The sequence below is a fragment of the Anguilla anguilla genome, chromosome 10, assembly GCF_013347855.1.
Source record: "Anguilla anguilla isolate fAngAng1 chromosome 10, fAngAng1.pri, whole genome shotgun sequence".
NCBI lineage: Eukaryota > Metazoa > Chordata > Actinopteri > Anguilliformes > Anguillidae > Anguilla > Anguilla anguilla.
In genome coordinates this window covers 19,114,722-19,137,267 of record NC_049210.1, presented here as the reverse complement: position 1 = coordinate 19,137,267, position 22,546 = coordinate 19,114,722, and the positions used below count along the sequence as shown (strand labels likewise).

Sequence of the window (22,546 nt, the reverse complement as noted above, 5' to 3'; positions counted from 1 at the left end):
TTCATTTAGCGTGAAAAATGTAGCTATATGCACAAAAGGCTGCCTAACAGTGAAATCTTCAGTACAGTGGTTAGTATAGCTGCCTCTCCCCCTGGAGACCCAGATCCCCGCCATTATATTGGTGTCACAAGTGGCATGCAAGCATGAGGGCATGCTCTGTGGAAGACGGGGAGGAGTGTAGCATTGTGGTCTGCCAAAGTGGTGGTCTAACCGCTCCGCGAAAGGAGAATTCATTCCCACCTGGAGATCTCACCAGACCCTTGCCAATACACTATATATACAGCATATACACTATGTGTACACTGCATATACATTATGTGCCAAATTGGTCAATGAAATTTAGATAGCTTTTGATGCATTTAAGAGATAGTGTACCCTTTCATGACTGAAAGGGTCATGACAATACTGTACATTCAACACCGTCAATTAGAATACAGTACTGCATGGTGAACCTGGTGAACCAAGTAGGCTAGCCCACATTATAATACAGCGCAACCAATGTCTAAATAAATAATACGGTAGGCTCCTCTGCGCGCAGCACGCAGATTGCGAGTTGATATTTCGTCTTTTGTTTCGTTTTTTTCTCAATGTCGTATTTATTATTTGAAATGTGTATTTATGTGTTATTATTCTATCTCTGAGGCCCTCTGAAATGTGCATTCTCTGCTAAGCTGAGCAATGGATTGGAATATGTGTCCGACGACTATTTTAGTTGCAGCGCGGAAGCGCTGCAGCTCTACATACATGCCGGACCATCTAAATGCTGTTTTATACTTTTGCGTAGTCTGCATAGTTTCCGTTGTGTGCGGCACTCGCGAAGGGCCAGATCATTTATACGTGTGCGGCATATTGCACAGATTGCGCAGGCCACGTAATTAGATTTTGTTACTGAACGTTATAGTTCAAAAGACAACACCTTCATTCATATTTCCAAACCTACTAAATACTGCACCAATGACCAAAAAAATGCTCATCTAGATGTAACTTGTTGCAACGAAGACATTCACCTGACAAAAGCGCTTTTAGTCGCATGTTTAACGTTGCCTATCGGTTTTATGAATCAACTGTTATAACCTGTTAATCAGAGCCGTATGCCAGTGACCTCATGTCAGCAGTCAACCAGTCATCTTCTTTACGGCGTATGCGGGCACTGGTTACTAACTATGCGCTTTTAATTTCTTGAGGAGGTCTGCGTCTTCAATGTGGCCGTGGTCTGCAACTGCACATGCTGCACATTGCACACAACCCCTACACAGACAAATTTTTACATGTACTATGCAGAAGTATAAAACAGCCTTTAGTGTTATGACATAGTAAAGGCCTTTACCCCTAGCGGCTAGGAGACATCCATGGCGATGCAGTAGATATGTTGGGTGAAGGTATATGATCATGAGGACAAAACCATTTAAAAAAGAAAAATAACATTTGGAAAGAAACACACCTTTTATTATCAATTCTTCATTCAGACGAGATAAGTGCAAGTTTGTCACGCTCCTGTTGACCCTGCCTTGTTTCCCTGTCATCAAAGCGTATGATGTGGGAGAAAACATGAAATGTCTCCAGAGACATTGTGGCTGGAAAAATTGCCCTACTAGTGTTAGCATTCCAAAGGCTTGCTGTTGCTTCACCTTTTGACTTGTACACTCTTGCCAAAATAAGCAACCTAATATAGGATCGCTAGTGGATCACATCCAGCTCTTTCCAATTGTCACCATACACACGCCTCCCCTCTGTGTTTGTCATCTCAATAATATCCTTTTGCATTGATGGTGTTATGAAGAGTTCAAATGCAGACTTTATGTCTTGCACATGACTGCTAGCATATCTGGTGGGGCCTGGAACCATTTTGATGGCATTAGCAGCACTAAGTCTACCCTGTCTTTCAACTGGGGATCTGGACCATAGTAGTTCTCCATTTTTGGAAGTGAACATGTCAGTTCTTGGTGGTTGAGAGATGACAGGGGGGTTTCTTGTGGGTTGAGAGATGACAGGAGTGTTTATTGGTGGTTGAGAGGCGACAGGAAGGTTTCTTGGTGGTTGAGCGATGACAGGGGGGTTTCTTGGGAGTTGAGAGATGACAGGAGGGTTTCTTGGTGGTTGAGAGATGACGGTTTATTGGCGGTTGAGAAACAAAAGGAGGGTCAGAATGTGGTATCTCAAAGGCTTCATTCTCATCATCAGAGGAGGATGCCACATAGTCAGAGTCCTCCTCAACATTATTCTCAGTCTCAGACATATCCTCATCTAAATCACTTTCACCCTCCAAGATCTGTGACAGAACCTCAGTGGCAGAAAATGTACGCCTCTGTCTGGTGGTCATTTAAAAAATCTTTAGTTGAGGCACAAATGCAAAGAGAAATGGTTTAGAGGACTGTGTGCAGCCCTTATTATAAGTTTGCCCCCACCCCCATGTTGCGAGAATGATCAGAAATCTCGTGGGAACTATGTTTTCTCCTCACACACACGCACACACAGGCATGCTCTCTCTCTCTCTCTCTCTCTCACTCACACACACACACACACACACACACAAATTAATGTGAAAGTGCCCTCAGCCAACACAACAAAAACAAGATCAAAATGATGGTTTTAACAGAGTTTGGGGTCAAAATTACCCCAACAACACAGATGCGTACAACATGTGTACAGGACATTGAAAATAATTTTTTCAGTTAATTTCATGTTTGCCATGTTTTCCCCATAACATCATGAAATATCTAGCTGAAAAAAGTATAGTAACCATATTTTTAGAGACAATAAACATTGAATGGGGTCAAATTGACCCCAAACATAATAGGAGGGTTAATGAGCACTTAAAAATCGCTCCATAGGGGGCGCAATTGTGCCAATGCTTGGACCCCTCCCAACGCTGCTTGCGGCTTTAATTCACCTTTAGTTTTAAGTAAAGGCTGGGCAATTACACTGCTTTAACGTGAACGTTAAGTTACCACCTGGTTTGCGCTCAATCGCTGGCAGTATAAATTGTTTAAAATTATTTATTGATGAGATTATAAAATATAAAAAGTATAAAAATGTCTTTGAGTGTGGACGCGCACTTGACCACTCCAAAGTCGCTACTTCGCAGGGAGGGAGGGAGGGAGGGAGGGAGGGAGGGAGAGAGAGAGAGAGAGAGAGAGAGTCAGAGACTATCGTGGTTATTTCACACGGTGCGCGTACCTCTCTGACAGCAGAGCTTCCTTCGCTACGCAGTCATTTGCTCAAGTAACATAAAGAGCATCGCGCGAATGAGCGTGAGAGGGCTCCTCTCGCTCCCACGCGATCTCTTTCTCTCATCACCTACACCCTTAGTATTATAAATCCGTGCAGATACAAATGCCAAGAGAAACTGCCCTTTCTGTAGACACCTGTTCATTCGTAGCGGTTGCGCACCAGGGGAGAGGGGCGGGGAGCGATTAAAAGAACAGAGTGGTTGTACATCGGACTTATTTTTCGCGTTAGCTCAGTGCATTTCTCTCCTCCATCCAGCATTCACCGGTCTCTGGAATGAGCTGTTTTTTCGCCTATGTCGTTTCCACTCCAGCATGGGAACCGCCGTGTCGAAAAGGAAGAATCTAAGGAACGATGCAATATCCTCCGTGGCAGCAAAAGTTAGGTGAGTGACGGAAAGGGCCACTGCAAGAGGAACACAGCGGGTACTAAGTACCAGGGCTGCTGCAGGAGGCTTGCTCTTGCAAGGTGTGCACTGTACAGGTAAATAATAAAAACAATAATGTCCAGTACGTATAAGATAGTTCACCGTGGTGTTGTAGCGAGGTACAGTAGTGCATTCGAATGCGTAATTATGTTCGTGTAGTATTATTAATGCATTTGCCCATTGTGGCTTGTAGTAGAATGGCACCAGTCGTATTGTAACATCATCAGGCGAACAATCTGCAATGTCCGGCCACGCTATCAGTGTTAGATGCTGCAAGGAACTATACGCTTAAAACGCCGACTGCATTATTCCAACATGCGGTTTACTGCCTTGTTTTTAGTGGGACTCAGAGTGAAAAACGCATTTTGGTCTGTAGTTCTCCCTAAAATCAATTAAATTCGTTTTTCGAGGCAAAAATAATTAACTCCGACTAATGCGCGAAAGATAATTTAATCCAGTTTTACCGTTCTGGGTAAAACTTCGTAATCCATTGTATTTAGACTATCGATGCGCGTTATTGCCATTTGTATGAATTGCACCAATGAATGTTGACTGGATATATTTGTATTATTATGCAACGCTCCTGAAATGGCGCAAAGAAAAACCAATCCTTCAGAAAAATATTAAATTTAAATCCTGTTTAGATTTCAAATATGTTAGTCTGCTCCACACCCACTGCTCTTGTTTTAGCTAAGCCCATTGCATTTTTTAATATACTCAAAAAGACACCATGAAGAACGCATGCTGTAAATATATATCATGTTCAAAGTACAAAGTGTAACAGCAAAAAAGAAAAAGAAAAAGAAAAAAAACGTTGAGTGAGCATCTACAGTCTCCAAATTCTTCTAAGATGCTCATATGGATAATATATGTATGCAAGAAAAGAGCCTTCAGCAAGTTTTTTTTAAATACAGATAACATTAATATGTTATCTGTATTAACTCAGTCCACCTAACTAGTTCAGCTAAGTGTATAATTATGTGTCTCATGCTACCTGAGCATACAATAATGTGTCTCATGCTTAATATGTTGGGTACGAATGCTTCAGTCTTGCTTGCCCGGAGGAAGATTTCCATTGCATCTCATTTCTTAATGATAATCTTGAATTCTTTATAGATGTAATGAGACATATTTTACAGAACCAAATTATGGCAATAAGAGGCTTAGCATTATGAGATATAGCAGAATTCTGCTGGGTTTTTAGACAACAAACAGCCTTTTAGAAAATAAGATGAAAAGTGCATTCTGACTGAAGGGTGACTGATTAGTTGATTAATGTTAACACAGATTAATGTTAAATTACTTTTCACCTCATTGTTCTTTGTCTTTTTCTGACCACACTTAGCGGAATGGCGCAGTAAGATTTTATCAAAGTTTAATGTTTAATATCATGTGGATGACAGCCACTCGCAGCTCATGCTAGGATTGGTCTGCTAATCTGTCAATTAATCAATTAACTGTAATTGACGAGGTGGCTCTTGGGGCTCTCCATCAGTGTGAGTTGTGGCTCGTGAAGGAGTGCAGACAGAGAGAGAGAACGAAACCAAAAACCTAACATGGACACCTATCGTTTTACATGGAAGACTATTTGTGTCTTGTCGAATTTTGCCTGAAACTACAGAGTGATGGATTGGTTTATAACTGCATATGTTCTATAAAAGCAGCTGGTCGTTGATAGTGCATTATTTTCACACTGCCGCAGTTTGTGGAGCCTTTCTCACAGGAGTTGTTCCTTATTTCAATATATTTGAGGTGTTTTAATGCAGTGTTTCTGTAGATTTAAGAAAACACGTCTTCTTGATAGTCTAGTCTGACGGTTTGTGGGATGCAGCAGTGGTATCTAGGGCTACTGGCATTTAAAGTGTTAAAATCTGATAATGATATAGTGTGGATTGGATTGATGTGTTGGGTTTTGCATTTATACAGTGTGAAGAAAGCGTTCAGAAAGAAAGTCTGGTTGAAAGCATCTGATTATTTTGGTTTGGTTAATAATGTGCCATTTGAAGCTGCCCATTGGGGATTGAAATGATGACCCAGTGAGTGCATTCTGTGAAGACTGGTGATTTGTCATTTTTCCTCGGATTGACACATACACAGCCACACGCATCAACACATAGTCACACACATGCACACCACACAATGTGTGTGTGTGTTTGTGTGTGCATGTGTGTGTCTTTGTGTGTGCGTGTGCGTGTGTGTATGCATGTGTGTGTCTGTGTGTGCGTGTTCGCGTGTGTGTGTTTGTGTGTGTGTTTGTGTTTGTGTTTGTGTGTGCGTGTGCGTGTGTGTGTTTGTGTGTGCGTATGCGTGTGTGCACTGCAGGGAGTAGGGTGAACTGAATGGCTGAATCAGGGAGAGAAACCTGGAATCAGACTGAACCCGATGGGATGTGAACTCCCCACTGACTGACCTCATTCTGCAGTCCCTGTGATCTCACTGCAGTGGAACAAACACACACATGAACATACATCAGAACATAAGAATATATGATGATGAGAACAAGCCATACACACACACACTCCCACACAGTGGCAAATATACAAACATATACAAGCCATGCACACACACACACAAACACAAGCACACACACTGTCCTGCGTGCACACAATTATACACGCTCCCAGAGGCAAATACACACACATACTCATGCCATACGCATGCACACATGCATATACGTACACACATGCCACATACACGGGCGCATGCATGCACACATGCACACAGCAACCCAGACGATCAATTCCACGCACACACACCAGCCACCTGCGCGCTTGTCTATCAGTCACTCGCGTAAGTACAGTCATGCACAGACACGATTCGTTATAAGGTGCACCGTTACGTGTAAAAGCCACAGAAGATTGAAACGCTCGAGCGGAGGTCGGGTTTTTACATCTGCGCTCCGAGATGTTTTAAATCCCGGCTGCGGAAAGCTGTTAAGGCGCTATCGGTGCCTGCAGTGAGGGGGTCCTCTGAAATGTGCACTTTAAACACGACGTGCGTGAGGCGAGCGGAAAGCGCTTTCCCAGCGGGGTGTGCGGCGCGCCGGTTCCTCGGTCTTCGGTAGCGGTCACAAGCGCGGCGTTTTGCGGTCTCTCTCGCTCCTGGGCGCTCATTTTCTCCTAACGAGCTTTCTCTCTTTTTCTCAAAACGGTTGATGTGTGTTTTATTTTCACGTTTCCTTAAATCTCCAGATTCCATCACCCTTTTGAATATAAACGGTCACATTTGTGTTGCTGTCATTTACTAGATGCTTTGGTCCTACATTAAATGTGGGAAGTGCGCTACATTGCAGTACATTTATGATTGTAATATAAACCTAGGCAGATAGCGTTATTAGAGTGTGAAGCAGTCTTCAGAGGCCAGAGTAATCGCCACGATCTGTTCAATTTCTCACATTGTTGTGGTTCTTCAAACTCTTTCTTCGGTTCCTGCTGTTTCAGGAAACAGGGCCAGCAGGTGATGTGGAAGGAACTGCCAACACTTCTGACCCTTTGTGGGGATGTGGTTAAATAGACGATCAAATAGACGTTCAAAGCGACCTCAGCCATTGGCAGTCACCTCAATGGAAATCCCAGAAGCAGGCTTTCACAAGGGTTTTTATGCTTTTATTTTTCTTTATATTCCTACATTTTTGGTCCCTGTTTTTTGCTTTTCTCACCCAGTTTTGATTGGCCAGTAATAACTGTAAGCATCCTATAGCTGCTTCAAGAAAACATACAATGGGCATGTGCATCCTCATAAATGCATAGAGTCTAGTCATGTGTTGCTTTCTTTAGTGGGACCTGGCACAGACCCACCGCACTCCACCAAGAAACATCTAAGACAGGGCTGCCCAACCCTGTTCCTGGAGATCTACCATCCTGTAGGTTTTCTTTTCAACCCTAATTTGGCACACCTGATTCCACCAATTAGCAGCTCAACGAGATCTCTAGCTGTTCAATGAGGTGTGCTTGTTAGTGTTTCAAGGGGAAACTAACAGGATGGTAGATCTCCAGGAATAGGGTCAGGTAGCCTTATTGTAAACCATTGCCATCAAGAGTTGGTGTGCCTCAGACCACCTTTTCAAGTTAATGCATGCAGTAGAGAGCTCCTTTTGGTGACTCGCTGTTGTGTTGATTGTGGATCTTCTCGAACATTCAGCCTTAAAGCAGCAATCGACCCTCACACACAATCTACAATATAAACTGTGTATCCACAATATAAAAGTTGCATGGAAATATTGAAGGTTAGAGATTGCTCCGAACAGCCCTCCCACTGATTCCCACGGATACGCTTGTCTGTTTAGCTCTAGGTGGAGGGGGATTTAAGCAGTCAACAGCAGTGTGTGTGTGTGTGTGTGTGTGTGTGTGTGTGTGTGGTTTCTGTCTGTGACAGGCAAGCTGCAAGGAGCACTAATGAATCGATTAGACCACACTGGTGCTTAGCTTAAACAGATGTGGTCTTAAAAAAAGGGACACAGACTGGCAGTGATAATTAAAAAGTACCAAGTAGCACAGCCTGTATGAAGAACATGTGAATATTGAACAACAGACATCGTGCCAAGAGTGTGGTATGTATTAAAACTCCCTCACTGGACACAACCCAGACAGGCTGCTAAACGGAAACTCCTGAAGTGACTCTCGGAGCGTCACCATATAGTTCCACTCACCTCACCTGTTGGAGGGATTGTCACCTGGATTACCCATGCTGCTTTTCTCCTCAGTGAGCAAGAGAGATGGGCTTGATCACTTATTCATTTCTTATCCATTATTTATGCTTTAGGCCTGACGAGGTTGAACCGTGCCACTCCGTGTGATCTACAGCCAGGGTGGTTTTGAGGCTGGGGTTTTGGGGGTGAGGAAGCGTGGGGTGGGTGGTTTTAGAATAGACCAAACTGCCCTGCCAAACAATTAGGCCCCATTGGCTCACATGGACGTATACAGCACGTGCCAGGACTGAAGTGCAGGAAAATCAAATGTTGTAATGGGCTCTATTACACTGGTGCTGCGGTATGGGAAGGCAGTAATTCTGTCAGTGAGATGGACTGGCAGTAAGTTAATGGGGGTGGAAGGGAAGCAGTGTGTGTGTGTGTGTGTGTGTGTGTGTCTACATGTGTGTGTGTGTGTACATGCTTGCCTATCAAGTTGCCCTTTATAAAACGCTGAGCATTCTGTAAACCCAGTTTTTCCACATTTAGCATTGCCAAGTGTGAAAAAATGCAGTACAATTTTCAAATTTCACTTTTTAAAAAAAGATTTAGCGAGACATTTGTTTAAAACATTGTAATAACATTTCCATGACTAATGTTATGCATCGAAGCAAGATAAAAAAAAAAAAGGTTAATATACATTTTAAATATAAATGTAAATGTTAAATATAAACATAAATGTACATGTTAAAAGTAAATGTTAAATATAAATGTAAGTGTTAAATGCAAATGTAAATGTGAAATGTAGAAACTAAATATTTGGAACATATGCTAATTGATGAGCCCCTTATGTGTAATCAGTTTTTTTGTTTGGAGGAGGACAGTCTCAACCACATCCATGTGAACAGCTTAGCAGCAGCTGAATCAGTTATCTGAAGATGGCTAGTTCAGGCAAATTAGCTGAAGTTATTGAAAGAGTGTCTGCAGCTGGTGGAAGAGCCTCCGCCAGGTGTAAAATAAAACAAAGATCATGTCGTCCATGTTGTCTGTAATTATTTTTCATGATAGTTCAGTATTAAAGTGTAGTTTTTCCGTATCTATTTCCATTCCACACAATTTCCCATCGTCTAATGACAGTGCATGGATAGCAAACTGGGTGGGGTGGGTTCTGTTTGATTATTTCAAGGTGATCTTCAGGTGAGAAATATTCCACAAGCACTCATAAAGATTTCAGTGTTATGCCAATAATTTAGCTACAATGCTGAAATGTCATAAAAATGCATTTTCATATTTTATCAATAGTTTATTTGACTAGCATCCTAGCAGTACTGTTTAGCATGTTCGCTAGTGAGTATATGCCATTAAGGTTTTATGCCTGTTTCATGTCTAATATGTAATTATTTGGAGTCAAAAGTACTGTAACATTAACTTTACTTCAAATGGTAATTTGGCATATGCACATACATATATATTTATATGTATAGACAAACGATGGCTTTAGATTTAGTATTTTTTTCAACCTGGCTATCCTTAATCAATACATAGAAATATACGTATATACATATGCCCAAGAACAATAGAAGTATAGCTGACATTACTTTGGACTCCAAATAATTACATATTATGAAACAAAATCTTAAAACCATTACAGGATTCACTTGCTAATGAAAATGCCAAGTGCTACAACCTGGATGCTAGTGAAAGGTTTCGCCTGCTTTAAATTATCCAGACTGAAGCAAATACAAAATAGAAAGCCATCATTCATGTACACATACAAATGTATATTTACAGTGAGTTCTATAATGCTTAGGACAAAGACATATTTTTTGTTGAGCTGGCTCTGTGCTCCAGAATTTTAGATTTGTAAGCAAATAATTCACATGTGCTTAAAGTGCACATTCTCAGAGTAAATGCATTCTGTTTCAGCTTGGCTTGGCCTACTACACAGTTTTTAAAAATACTTCTTGGGGTGGGTGGAGTAGGTGTGTCCATCTCATTTGCATGAAGTATTCTCTATGCAAATGAATTTGGGCAGCGTAGCTATGCCTGACGGATGAAACCCGAATCAAACTGTCAAACAAGGCATTGCAGATCAATGAATCAAGATTTAGTAATTACATGGCCTATTTCTCATTTCAAATGTTTTCAAAAACATTTTAGTGGACTGTTTAGGTGGAATATGAGAAAGTTTCTCCAGTTTGAGTCTGTTCCGTGGTATTAAAAAGGTGAATTTGGGGGCGAAAACAATTGATGTGGAAAATCTGAGCTGGGTTACAGAATTAGCAAAATTTCATAAAGCTTACTTGACTGGGTGCATTTGTGTATGCACATTTCTGTGTGTTTGTGCAAGTGCGTGCAAATATGCATGTGGATGTGTGTGGATGCACGTGTATGCTACAATTTGAAGCTTTGAGATGCAGCAGATTGTGGTGTGAACTTGAGAGGTTGGGATACTGTCTCTCTGAAAGGAGAATGGACAGTGATGTACCAGCGAGATGGGCCCACTTTTATTTATTTATTAAATTCGTTTTAGAAAAATTACACTTTCATACTTCTCAATGGAGACAATCACCTGCTCAAAGATGCACTTGTTCTGTGCTGAGCGTGGAAAGGAAATGAAATTAACTGGAGGAAATTGTTTCCCATTGAGGGTCATTCTGTGAGCTCTCACAAGAGGCTGCCGGTCTATATTGGGTAAACAGCATTCAGACGAAGGCAATGCAGCTGAAATTCTTCTCTCTCTGTGTGGAATGAGAAAATTTATAAAGACCCTGCGCAATAACTTTTTTCCTTGCATTTCATGTGTTCATTAAGCCACAAGAGAAAGATGCATACTTACTCTTTTCAAATGTATAAATAGGAAAGTAATCACATTTTGGCACAGCAGGGATGCAAACAGCCTGTCACTGCGCTGCAAAAGCAAATTCCTCAATCTGATGAGGCACCAGAGAAAAGGTTGTGCTATTTCTTTTATGATCCAGATTTCAAACGGAATTTAACTGGGCTTCTGTTGCATGTAGTATGACTACCGTTATATCCCTGTGCAAGTGCATGAACCTAAACTGCGTTTTGGTAATGTGCAGCTGTACTGATGGTAAAAATGTAAATGATATAAATCACCCAATGAAACAATGCAATGTAGCTTAATGCATACAACTGCCTATAATAGTTCCCACTTGGAAGGGGTGATGACATGAAATCTTATTTGGTGCTTGACTCATCTATCGCTATTATGCGGACTTTAGGGTCTCTAATATAAATGGAACCTTACTGAGTCAGGACACTTGACCCTCCTCTTGGCTGTGCGTGCTCAAAGGAAGGACTGATACTTATAGATAAGCTGTGGGAAGGCAGAGGGGTGATGTTGATCTCTTTCTCTCTCCTTCTGACCCTCTCTGTCATCCTCTCTCTCTCTCTCTCTCTCTCTCTCTCTCTCCTCTTCTCCTTTTTTAGTCTCCATGCCAGTTGTTTTCACTGCAGACCATTGCTGGCCTGAGGGCTTAGATGGCTCATGATTATGCTGATTTCTCCATAACCCTTGCGGTAATGATACAGATCGTGAGATGGCCATGATGGTGTGCAATTATGCAGCAGAAATGGTGTTGCTGTGTAGACGCTATGCGTAATAAGAGTTGCTGTGGGTTAGGGTGGAGCAGAGTTCTGCCTGTCATTTGGGTGGGGGGGGGGGGGGGGGTGGAGGGGTTGGGGGGGGTGGAGGGGGGTTCAGTTCAGCTGCAGAGTCTGAGAACACTCAGTGGCTTGCCCGTTGAATTGCACTGAATGCAAATTTTCAGTTAGCTTTTTTTTAAGCTACACATTCAGGCGTCTGAGATTTTGTCTTGTACACCCGGGTTTTATGGATGCCATTACTCATACCATAATCCACTGAGCACCAGGTGCTTTTTTGTTGCAGTTAAATTGTACAGCTCTCTCACTCTCTCTCTCTATCTCTCTCTCTCTCTCTCTCACATACACACACACACACACAAGCACGCACACACATAGAATACAGATATTAATGCAAGTTTTGCAGCCCTGCCAGGGATGGGAAACTTGCTTTTATCTTGCTCGACGTGCTTTTATCTTTTATTTTGAAGTCCTCTAAATGAAAATGTTGTAAATGATAATGAGAAAGATTAAATTGATTCTGTACTAAAACATAGAAAAATGAAGGTTGAGGTTTGAAATGGGGGGAAGAATTTTAATCCTGTACATGCACCTTTTTTCTTGTAAACACACAGAAGGTGAACAAAATGGAGAAATGTAACAGTGGGATAGGGACGTGGTTTTGGTCATTGGTTAATTTCCTTGTTGTGTGGTACCCATTCTTATTGACTGTTAAAACTATAACGTTAGGATCATTAAATTGGGTCTACATGCAGTCAGTTATTATTTTTAATAACATAAGTGTGTCACAAGACTGTAAGCACATCAACGTATAAGCTAATGGGCTCTCATGACTGAGCTATGCCACTCCCCTTCTCACCTCAGTAGAAACCCCGCCCATCTTCTGACGCAGACTAAAGTCTCACCTCTTCGTATTGCGCCCTGGCTCTCTTGGCCCCCTTTAAATATAATTTAATTCTATTTTTCTTGATTTCCTTTTGGATAATGTTATAGGTATAGCTGAGTAAAGTTATGTCGTCTGTCTAGTCCTACCCTATTGTGTTGCAATACAAATTTGTTAGGTTAATTTTACACTCGTAGATTATGAATGGACCTCAGTGCCTTATTGGTGAGACTTCAGTTTTTCTATTCCTGAGAATAGCACTGATGGTTTCCACTACTGAAAGTCGCTCTGGTTAACAGAGTCTGCCAAGTGATTGTAATGTAATTAAAAGTCCAGATGGAATTTCTTTTCATCTCTGCAAGAGAAATGTTGTTAAGGCATTCAGTCCAGCTTTTCATAATGCATACGTTGCATCACCACTTCCTTTCTTCAAAACACTGCATTCTTAAAGGGTATTCTTTAAAACATTGCATTCTTAAAGGGTATTCTTTAAAACATTGCATTCTTAAAGGGTATTCTTTAAAACAATGCATTCTTTTTCGAAATTAAGTGTTAGCTTCTCTTTTATTTTTTACTTAATTCTACGTTGTCATTTTCCAATTTCCAGTGTATGGAAAGGCTTGGTGAAGGCTCAGGCAACTTGAGGCTTAAGTGAGGATTTATCACTGGCATGTTACCTTTGATTCAGTTGGTTTTTTTTCTTTCTTTAATGCTTTAGAATTGCCCTTTAATTTATTTATATAGTCTTTATGCAGAGAGATCTGAAATTATGAAATTCATTAGCATTATTATAAAGAGAATGGTCACACACAAACACAAACACATGCACACGCACACACATACACTTTCCTCATGCATATTATCAATTAGCACTATATATCATATGCAGTATGTGTACTATATAAAAGAGCACAATAATTATCGAAGGATAATATATAAATTAGAATTGTTTGTATTTGAGGTTTGTGTCAGAATTGAGATTATGTGATGTTATTTAAGCTGGACACGCGGTCTGTAAATCGCTGAGGGAAGCACATACTGAAACCTGACCTTGTGCTCATATTTCAGTCAACAGTGATGTAGTATTTTTTGTAATTGTGAATGCAGGCTACTCTTTCTTATTTGTAAAGGCTTTCCAATGACCTGATTCAAAAGAATTGCATTCCTTGTTGGGGGACTGAGTAGGAGAGAGATTGGGGTAGGGGGAGGGTGGGGTGGGGTGGGGGTGGGGGTGGAGGTCCACGTTAAACAGAAGAGACAGTGGGGAGTTTGCTGTTGAGCAAGGTAAGAGATATAGTTCCAGGGAGGGGTGGTTACAGCTTGTAATCCTGCAGCCTTCCGTTCATTTTGACCTGACACAGATTCTCCTCCTCAGGACAAAGTGGGGAATAATAAAAGACATACTGACAGTACGGAGAGAAAAGAGACAGGGAGGGAGAGAGAGGGATGGAGGGTGGCTCAGAAGCAGGTCAGGTCTGAGCAGAGAGCTGTTTTGTCATCAGGAGCTCTTTGGCTGGCAAGGTGAGGTGTCTCAGAACAAACTGTGCTCTTTTCCAAATTAGTCTGACACAGTAAAACAGCTTTGGTTGGCTCTTTCTTTCTCTGTCTCTCGCTCTCTCTCACACACACAAACACACACAGACACACACATACACACATGCGTACACATGCGCATGTGCCAATTCTTGCATGCACACACACATTCTTCACACACACTCAAAAACATGCACAAACACACACACACCCAAACTCACTCAGACACAAACATGCACACACACACACACACACACGCATGCACACACATGCCATCACCCAGAAATGCAAGTAGGAGGAGAGAGCTGAAAGCACAGTATGCATCTTACAGTAAAAGGCTTCCTGTTCTGCATTTCTTTTGTACAGTCTGTTCTGGTATTGTGGCCGTGCATCGATGTGTACTTGCCCCTAGGCAACGCGTACATATGTGCTTGTGTGCGAGTGTGTGTATGCTATACTTTGTGTTCTAGGTGAACATGCATTTGTCAGAGTATTTTAGTGTTTGTGATATTGCCCGAGGAGAACAAAGCTAGAATAAACCACATTCTGGCTCTGGTAGTTGATTATTTTTTCTCATTTTAAAAACACAGTATTTTATATTGCTTGTATGATTAACCGTATTAGCTTTGGTAGCGTGTTTTGTACAGTCCCACACGCCAGCGATGCCATTTATAATTGCAATTGAATCCGGGAGGGAGAGGAAGCGAGAATAAAGGGGAAAGAGAGAGACATACTCTACTGAGTTTTTCCCATTCGGCGGCATTCCTCTCCCCGTGTAATGAATGTTTTAATCCTCCTGCCGCCCACCCTTCCGTACCAGTGTGTTGCTTTTTAATCAAAGTTCAGAGGTTCGATAAGAGTCACGTCCTCAGGAACAGGGCGGGTAATTGCTTTTGACTCCGCGCTGAAGCACAATGGAAGTGCACTGGAGCCCGAAGACAAGCGCTGATGAGCACACGCCGCTGGTCCTGGGCCTGGAGACACAAGAGCCGCATTGCTGCGCTGCATCCTCCACCCTAACCCCTTATTTGTTTTCAGCACTGAGTTATGAAAACTGTACAACTCATTTCAATAATGGACGAGCTGGGAAAGTGGGCTGGAGGAGGGGAGGGCGGGAGAAATCAGGACAGGAAGGATCGGTTTCTGTAGTTTTTACTGGGGAGGGGCGCACGTGTTGGCCGAGCTTTAATTATTGAGAGCGTCGTCGCGGGGGAAGCGTGGCTACGACATATACACAGCAGCCCCCTTTCGCAGCTTCCCCACGAGGCTCGGAGACGTCTGCAGAGTGCGTGTTTTTGTGCGCGAGGGATTTGGGCTTCTGTTGTGCGCGTGCGTGAACATGTAAATCCGTCAGCGCGTGTGGTGTCATGGACTGTGTGTGCTTGTGTTTGTACCTGTGAGCGTGTGGGTGTGCACATGTGTGTTTGTGTTCCTCTACTTATGTATGCAAGTGTGTATGTGTTTTGTGTGTAGGTGTGTGTGTGTGTGTGTGTGTGTGTGTGCATGCATGCATGGCAGCATGTTCGAGTATTTGGAACATGGTACTCTTGACAGACTGTGATGTTCTAACACATGGAAGAGAATCAAGATTTTCTTTCTATTTTTCGGTGTGGCAAGAAGTGCCAGATATGTAGAAGATCTCTGTTCTACATTTGGTTTAATCTGAAAAATGAGTCACAGGGAAATTTTGCGCGAATAGCAGTTGAATATAAGTATGATGTGTATGCATATTTGTGCACCCGCATGTACATGTGTGTGAGTGTGTCTGTATGTGTGTCAGTGTGTGTTTTTATATTCTCCTGAGGTCCGGCCTAAAAATAGTTTTAAGAGTAGTTACATTTTTTGACCTAATTCAAGTGTCTTGGATGGCAAAAACATGTTGCAGTGAATATATATATATATATATATATATATATATATAGGGACATTCAGTAATTTTTACTGAATGTCCCTTGTAGTGTAAGGACCAGCATCACAGTAGTATATCTGGTTCTTATAGCCTATAGGGGACAACAATGAATTGCTGTGTCTTATGAAGATATGTGAGTGAGAGTAGATGTGTTTGTTTAGATGATGTTTTTGTGTGCGGTCATGTGGAGTGGATTTCTCTGTGTGTTAGTCTGTGTGTTTGGCGGGTTGGGGGCATGTTTTTATGTACCGGAATCTGTGCTGTACGTGCACTTGTGTGTGCGGCACCTGCGTCGATGTCTCTCTTACCCAGACTGTTCTGCAGTCTGGGAAAGAGGGACCCCATAAAGAGGATATAAGGCAATCTGTGGGCTTCATAAAGTCGCAGATGGATCCATTTAAAAGCTGGTTCCCCTTCTGTCCCTCCTACCCTGCACTTCTCTCCACGGAGGGGTCTCAGAAACAGGGGGTCATGCTGTAGTGTGGTGGGCCATTGAGAGCCAGCAGCCAGACACAGGGGCTTATGCTGGAGGCCAGGGTGGCAGGATGACCCTGGCTGCGGTTTTGTGATTTTTATCCAATTGGCTGTGTTTTAAGTCCTCTTGAATCTTTTGAATTGATATTGGTCATCATTTCAAGGATGTAGTCTGAAAAGAATAATAATGATCCATCAGTCCATCCATCCATTATCTATACCTGCTTATTCCTGGTCAGGGTTGTGGGGGGTGCTGGAGCCGATCCCAGCGCACATTGGTTAAGAGGCAGGAATACGATGATGATTATTATTATTATTCATATTGTTGTTATTATTAATAATTTGTATACCACCTTTCTCACAGAATCTAAAAATCCACATTTAAATCAAAGTGAAATTTTCACTATAAATGTTAGTATAGAGCGTAGAGCCAAAAGTGGTGGAAGATCTGTAGCCGCCAGCAATAAACAGATTGAGGGATTCAGCTCTAAAGCACACACAAACTCCCAATGGGCAGTACAGCTTGTATTCAATTATCTGTAAACATAGTGAGCAATAATGGAATGTCCTCAGGATTTGGTAGTGAGTGCTAGTGCTTCATAACTTGGTCAGCCTTTTAAATGTAGGTCTCTGTCAGAATCAGAGCAATGCTTTGTTCTGTGTAGCATTAACATTAAGAGCATTATCTACATCAACAAATTAGTCGCAGTGCTAGGGAAGATCTAGAATTAGCTTGATGTACTTGAATGATTTTAAAACTGGGCAATTAACAGTACAATGGTACAGAGGCATGCTGTGTCAGGCACTGCTTACACGCACGTGTGTGTGCCCTTGTGTGTGCGTGAGTGAGTGTGTGTACGTATGACAGAGAGTGTTGAGTATATATGGTGTGGCAGTTGCTCCGTGTGTGTGTGTGTGTGTGTGTGTGTTTGAGACAGTGATCGCCTGTGTGTTTCTCTTACAGAGCAGCCAGAGCATTTGGAGAGTACTTGTCTCACGCACACCCCGAGAACCGCAACGGATCAGGTCAGGTTACACCCCCCCCCCCCAACCCCCCCCCCCCCCCCCCGGCTCCCTCACCCTTTATTCTTCTTGTGCTCCTTTTTCATCATCACCTATATCTTATTCATTTTTTTTTAATCTAGCTAATATCACACTTTGTATTCTCTTGTCTTTATCTTTGCTTCTCACCCTCTCTCTTCATTGGCCTTTTTACCTCAGAGGATCCCTGTGATTGGCCAGCGTTCTGAGTTCCTATCCCGTTCTGTCTGTGTTGCAGATCAGCTGCTTTCTGACACTTTCATTGGCCAGGACTCCGACTCCCCCAGCATCAGCCGTCTCCAGAGCAACAGCCTCCACCCGCGCGCCTGCCCCACCACGCTGGCGACGCCTGCCGCGGACCAGCCCCCGTCCGCCAAACCCCAGTCGGCCCCGCCGTCGTCCTCCAAGCGCCGCGTGTCCCTGGAGCGCGGCGGCTCCGCCGAGAGCGGGCTTCAGCCGGCGCGGGTCTACACCATCACCGGGGAGAGGGGCATGCTGGGAGTGCGGGGCAGCGAGGAGAGCCTGGAGCTGGAGGTGCTGAAGGGGGGCCGGGACCAGGCCAAAGCCCCGCCTCCTGCACCGCCCAGCGCCGACCAGCAGCAGCAGCAGCAGCAGCCGTCTTCGCGTAGCCGTCACCGCGGCGGGCATCACCACGGGCAGCAGAACAGCGCCGCCCAGCCCCGGGGCCCCGCCCCCGGCCAGTCCCAGCCCCTCCAGAGCTCGGGCAGCGCCCACAACATCAGGGACTGGGGGAGCCGGAGGGGGGGCTCGCGGGAGGACTGCAGCCCCGACTGCGTGCGGGCGCCCACCCAGAGCCAGCGCTCCCTGGACCTGGACACCTCGCCCCGCGACTCGGGCAAGCAGCGCAAGAAGCTGGAGCGCATGTACAGCGAGGACCGAGCGCCCAGCGGGGAGAGGGGTGAGGGGGGGAGGGCACGGGGGCGGTCCGTCATCGTCTGTTTCTGTCTGTCTCTCCTTTCTCTAGCCCTGCCACTGTCTCCGTGACTCAGTATTGCGTGTGTGCGTGTGATGTGTGAGTGCGTGTGTCTGTGTGCGTGTGCGTGCGCTCTTGCCTGCGTGCGTGTGTGCGAGCAAAGTAGGGCGCGTGAATGTATATGTTTATGACAGAAGCGAAAGGGTGCATGTTTGTGTTGTTGGATGTTTGAGTTGTGTGGACTGTGAAGGAGAGAGAGTGTCTGTGGTCTTAAGCCTGTCTTTGTAGTTGTCAGAGATTCGAATGTTGGCCTGCCACTGCACATCCCTGTATCGACATATATTGACATACCCCGCAAAAAAAAGAAAAAAAAAGAGCAGGGTGCATGCAATTGCTCCTCAACCAGAACAACACATGTACACACATACATGTGCACTCAGGGTACACACACACACACACACACGTACACACATGCAGACGGTCCCAGCTCCGCCCAGTAATCGCTTTTGTCTCTTTAGATGACAACGTCAATGGCTGGTTCCCCAAAGAGAACATGTTCAGCTTCCAGACGGCTACCACCACCATGCAGGCGTGAGTGCACCGAACCTCACCGGCGCGCTTCGCGGACACGCGCGAGCCCTCTCAGCCATTACATCACATTCATTCAGCAGACGCTTTTACCCAAAGCGACGTACAGACGTGCATATCAAGGCCATTCGGAACAACTACAAAAACACAGATTCGATAAGGCACGATGCTCATTTGATACGGTTATTCATAGCCGAGAACACAGTTCAGTTCACGCAGTGAACATTATTCCGACCTTTCTTATGCTAAGTCAAACTGGGGGGGAAGTGCGATCTACACCATTAGGATGGAAATTCAAATCACAATAAAGTAATTTCAACCCTCCGATATCATCACCCGACCTCCCCAGAAGAAGGAGGCGCGGAGGTGGGGGGGGGGGAGGGGTCGCGGCGCGGCGAGGCGAGGGGGCAGCGGGTCGTGAGCGCGGCGCTCCGTGTCAGGCGAGCGCCGAGCGCGGCGGGCGGGTAAAGACCGGGGCCCCCCGCGGCGGGTTCATTATTCCCAGAGCGCGAGGGGCCCCGGGCTCTGCTGACTGCTTAATTATCACCTGTCTCCTGGAGGTGGTAATTATGTCCCCCACACGCTGTGCCCTCCTACGGGGGACTGCGTCGCTCGCTCTCTCTCTCTCCGTTGCTCCACCGCTCCCTCTGTTTTTATCCCGGCGCTCCTCCGGGCTTCTGCTAGGAACTTGAACATGATTGACCGGCGTGTTTTGTTTGAGTGCTTTTTTTGTTCCTTTCTTTTTTACCTCACGCTTCCGTTTTTTTTCCCCCTGCTCTCGTCTCTCTTGTCTCCTCGGCGAACGCCGAGGCTCAGTGGAAGCGTACGGCCGCTCGTCTCTTTCTCCTCTGCCCCTTTGCGCGAGAGGAGCAGACGCGCTGATGTTTCTGCCCGGGGGATTCTGAAAAATGTCTCTTCTCTTCTCTTTCATGCAATCTCTCCCCGTCTCTTTGGGCTAAAGGATATCGTAAGTACGCCGCTGTCCTTCAGCGTGACCCCCCCCCCCCCCCCCAAGAGAGTTCGCATCCCACCCCCAGACCTCCTTTCCTCTGTGGTGCTCGTTCCCCTTGACCTCTGACTCCTGACCCCTGACCCCTGACCCCCCTTTGTAGCTCTGAACTGAGTGTTTGAAGTTATGAATGCGAGAGGCGCAGGGCCGCACTGTCGTGCCTGGGTTGAGCTTACGGCGGCATGGTTTTTGTAGCCCGCAAAGCAGCGTGGCGGTCGTGATGAGCTCATCTGCTGAAAGGGAGGTTGCTTTCGGCACCGGTGAGCATCAGGCTGGAGTGGAAACATTTTTTTTTTTGTGTGTTGGTACAATTAGGCTGTGAGCAAACACCGCTTTGCTCTTCAAAGGGACTCAACGCCGCTCTCAGCAATTCAGGGCCAGCTCTCTGAAAGCGTTTCAGCAGGGTTCTGTGGAGAATCTTACATAATGCAACATAATAGATAGGAGAGAGAGAGAGAGAGAGAGAGAGAGAGAGAGAGAGACCTGTTTTTATTCTTCTGCTTTCACAATCAGAATGTTTTGCTCTTTGCTTATTGGCAGTATCACAGCAAGGGTGAGATGCATTTGGGAAAACTTATTAGATCGATATATATTTATTACATACGCAATCAGTTTCTTTGTGAATAAAGAATACACAGGATAGCTTTTTTTGACATATAATGTACTCATAACCTTTCATAAGGCTCCGCACAAACTGGTTTAAGTATGCACTGTTAATTATAATTAAAAGACTGTATTTAAACATGAATAGCATGGCCTACATTTGGAACCGTTGATAATGTTGCTCAGTACAGACATGTCATGTGCTGTAGTCGTGTACCTTGTACTGGCTCCTCTGTAGTATGTGCAGTGCTGTTGTCTCTGTGCCGTGAAGTGTTGATAACTTTGTATTCTGCATTGAAAAAATACAAACACACAGATCTGAATGTTCATACACAGACATGCATACATATACACGCATACACACACACACACACACACACACTCACACGACACACACTTATGTGCACATGCTTGTGGGCACACACATGCACGCACACAGACAAACACACACACACACACACACACACCACACACTTATGCACACAAGCTTGTGGGTACACACAGACATACACGCCCACATGCATTGCTGTTTGGCTGGCTTTGTTTGCAGATGACAGCAATTCAAACTCAGGACTCAATGATTGAGTTTGTCATCATGTTACAGAAAACACTGTGACAGCTGCTGTGTGTATCTGTGGACCCCCCTACCTAACAGTATGTGCACACGCACACAGACACACACACACACACAGAGACCATGCATACACATACACACACACACAAAAATATAGACAGACATACATACACATGCATGCATGGACGCACTCACACATGCAAACACACATGCATGCACACACACATTAACAGAGACATGCACATAAGTAAGATACAGCCAACTGTTGTGTCGTTGTGTCCTGTGAGTTTGTAGTTCGTCTTCAGTGGATACTAAACATGTATGTCCAAATTCCAACCCACTACCAGCCTTGTACTAACTGAGAACTGGCCTCCATGGCTGCCCCCATACTAAGTCGGCCCTCGTCTTGCCCTGTCCCCGCCCCTGTCTCCGCCCCCCCCCATTAATGCTGTGACACGTCCCAGCAGGGCTTTCCGCGGCATTGCTGAGCGAAAGAGGAGGAAAAGAGAACAGGAAGCAGCTGCTGTCATGGAGAGGTACTGTGTCCTGGATGTCCTGTCCTGTCATGTGCGCCCCCAAACCCCACCCCACCCACCCTCATTGTCCGAACCCCAAACCCCACCCCTTACCCACTCCATCACTTAAACCCGCCCCTCATTATCCTCATTGACCTGCCCCCTGACCCAAATGTGTATAGTCCCAAACACTTCAATAGGTAATAATAAACTTAATATTTGAATATTCTTCAGTTTTCTTTAATATTTTAATATTTTACCAAATGTGTTGCCTCCCAACACTATTTAAACTGTTTAAATAAAGACTCACTGCAAAGACTTTTGCATTTACTCACACTTTTAAAGAGGAAAATCTGTAATACAATATCATCATCTCCCCCATGAATACTGAGGATGACAACGACAGCCCGATACATGACAACACAGCTTTTTTAAATTTATTGTTTATTAACACACATGAATACTTATCCAAGTAATCATATAGTGACCTTATGGTTGAATAATCAACATTATGGACACCATTTGGACACACAGACCTACATAGGCACATGACCATCCATCCCCCCTGCCCCCC

The 22,546-nt window shown here is 44.3% G+C and overlaps 1 protein-coding gene across 3 annotated transcripts in view; it reads left to right on the top strand.

The window, feature by feature from the left end:
• The first annotated feature begins 3,160 nt into the window (after positions 1–3,160).
• Positions 3,161–22,546, top strand: part of LOC118206782 (NMDA receptor synaptonuclear signaling and neuronal migration factor-like) — a 36,163-nt gene continuing 16,777 nt past the window's right edge. Inside the window, exons 1-6 of one of the 3 annotated variants that reach the window (XM_035379851.1) lie at positions 3,161–3,613; positions 17,678–17,734; positions 17,988–18,668; positions 19,202–19,274; positions 20,233–20,238; positions 21,925–21,993. In XM_035379851.1, coding sequence (XP_035235742.1) covers positions 3,583–3,613; positions 17,678–17,734; positions 17,988–18,668; positions 19,202–19,274; positions 20,233–20,238; positions 21,925–21,993 — 917 coding nt within the window. In that variant the 5' untranslated portion in view covers positions 3,161–3,582. Of the gene's footprint in view, positions 3,614–17,672; positions 17,735–17,987; positions 18,669–19,201; positions 19,275–20,232; positions 20,239–21,924; positions 21,994–22,546 lie in introns of all 3 variants that reach the window. The other 2 variants (XM_035379850.1, XM_035379852.1) reach the window with 2 other exon arrangements.